This window comes from Sciurus carolinensis, chromosome 6, assembly GCF_902686445.1.
Source record: "Sciurus carolinensis chromosome 6, mSciCar1.2, whole genome shotgun sequence".
Taxonomy (NCBI): domain Eukaryota; kingdom Metazoa; phylum Chordata; class Mammalia; order Rodentia; family Sciuridae; genus Sciurus; species Sciurus carolinensis.
The window spans coordinates 132,461,779-132,464,045 of NC_062218.1; the positions used below are offsets into that span (position 1 = coordinate 132,461,779).

Here is a 2,267-nt window from a genome sequence, read left to right on the forward strand (position 1 = left end):
AGAGACAGGAATTATAGAGACGATTTTAAAAATAGAGTGAATTTAGTTGAAGGATGTTATAAACAATAAAAAAATACAATAAAAACAATGCATTGCTAAAGCATGAGGTTTTAGACTTACATGTGTGAAATCCCTGTGAGGTAGGACAGATGTTATGATTCTTATTCAATGAAGAGTACATAGACATTCACAAAGTGTAGTGAATTACTGATGCTACCCAGTCAGGAGATAGCACAGCCAGATCCAAGACCCTGGCTCCTCAGTGCTGGCTGATGATCCTGCAATGGTCTATCCCCCTTTTCAGGGCTCCCATTACCTCCCGGTTCCTCAGACTATAAATGAGGGGGTTGAGCATAGGAGTAAGGACTGTGTAGAACATAGAGATCACCTTATCATGGCTAGGGACCCTTTTTTGTCTTGGCCTCAGATAGATGAACATGGCTGCCCCATAGAAAAGAGAGACTGCTGTCAGATGGGAGGAACAGGTGGCCAGAGCCTTCTTACGGGCCTGAGCAGAGCGCATATGAAGCACAGCCCCCAGGATGCGAGCATAGGAGGCCACAATGATGGAGAAGGGAAGGAACAGCATGAAGACACAGCAAGCAAAGAGCAGGGTGTCAAAAAGGGAGGTGTCTGCACAGGCTAGTTTCAATAAAGCTGTCACCTCACAGAAGAAGTGATCCAAAGTCCTCGAGCCACAGTAAGGTAAGCTCATGGCTGCCACCATTTGAATCATTCCATCCAGTATTCCAAAAGCCCAGGAACTCCCAGCAATCTGGAGACAGACCCTCTGACTCATGAGGACAGGATAATGAAGTGGGTGGCTAATGGCCACATAGCGGTCATAAGCCATGAGTCCAAGCAAGAGCCCCTCCGACCCGACAAGAGAGACAAAAAATCCTATTTGTATACCACATCCCACAAAAGAGATGGACTTCCTCCCAGACAGGAAGTTGACAGCCATCTTTGGCACAATGTTACAGACCAACATGAGGTCCATGAGGGAGAGCTGACTGAGGAAGAAGTACATGGGAGTATGAAGTCGAGGATCCACGTAGATGAGGAGGATGAGGAGAACATTCCCACAGAGGGCCACCATGAAGACCATGATGACTGCAGAAAAGAGGACAAGGTCAGTCTGGCTGTGGGAGAAGATGCCCAAGAGGATGAATCCATCTATGGATGATTGGTTCGACCACATTCCCGTGGTTTCGTTATTCAACATCACCTGCAAATGTGGACAGAGAAATTCTGAGACTGAGTAACACATCTTCACTTTGGAATTCTTCTTCAGTCAGATAAGTCTTTTGTAATTCATTGAACTTCAACAGTGCATGCTTTGGGACATGCAAGAGAATGCCCTTTTATATTCCCATGACGTAGATGGAAGGATCTGTGCCAGTACATAGAATTGGACTATGTGTCTATATGTGTATGTTCCTATACCAAGAAGACTAGAAACTAATATTTTGTGTCACAAAAGTATTGGTCAATCCTCTTTCAGCAGACAAAATCTTGGCTTTGTCATAAGGCACTGACTTTTTAGTTGGTTTCACATGGACTTGGTAAATTATCTTTAACAGTACTTGGACTATGGGAGAGATAACTTAATATACTAGCAAAGCAAGGCAAAGGGACTTGCGATGTTCCTTAGTATTGATTTGGTTCCAGCTCAAAATGTTGGAACCATTTTTTCCCCAATATTTCTGTCATTCATACATTGAAAGCACCAGAAAACCTCTTGGTTGTAGATTCAGTTTTTTTTTTTTTTTTTTTTTTTTAAATCTAATCAGTTCTTACTATCCCCACTGCAACTGTCTGGTCCTGGACACCATCCCCTCATGACTGGATTATTTTATGTTCTTCTGTGTTCTCCCAATCTCTCTCTTTGAACATTATAAAATCCTATTCTGCTGACATGTAAATCATATGATGCAAATTGCCTTGGGAAAGTATGTCAGTAACTTCCCAAATTAAAGGTTAAATTCATGTGGTGACAATCAAGGTCCTCCATTGCATGTGCATGCAAATATACCAACACACACACACACACAAACACACACACACACACACACAACTACTTCTGAGCTCATCTTATCATGCCCCTTTTGTTCACTATGCTATCTTGAATTTCATAAGACAAACTAGACACATTCCTATCACTGATGTTTTGCATTTTTTTCTCTATAACATAATGTTTCCCCAGAATTTTATCTTTCACCTGCCTCATATCTTTACATAAATGCCAACTCTTTGAGTTGAGAAAC

At 42.0% G+C, this 2,267-nt stretch overlaps 1 protein-coding gene across 1 annotated transcript; it reads right to left on the reverse strand.

Annotated features, from left to right (window-relative positions):
• Positions 1 to 259: 259 nt before the first annotated feature.
• LOC124987264 (olfactory receptor 56) lies at positions 260 to 1,201 on the reverse strand. The gene has a single exon (XM_047556403.1). It carries the CDS (start codon positions 1,199 to 1,201, stop codon positions 260 to 262), a length of 942 nt encoding a protein of 313 aa, XP_047412359.1.
• Between the last annotated feature and the right edge of the window lie 1,066 nt (positions 1,202 to 2,267).

Excerpts from the sequence above, each read along its gene's own strand:
- LOC124987264 (XM_047556403.1), bottom strand. The coding sequence starts at position 1,201 with ATGTGGTCGAACCAATCATCCATAGATGGATTCATCCTCTTGGGCATC.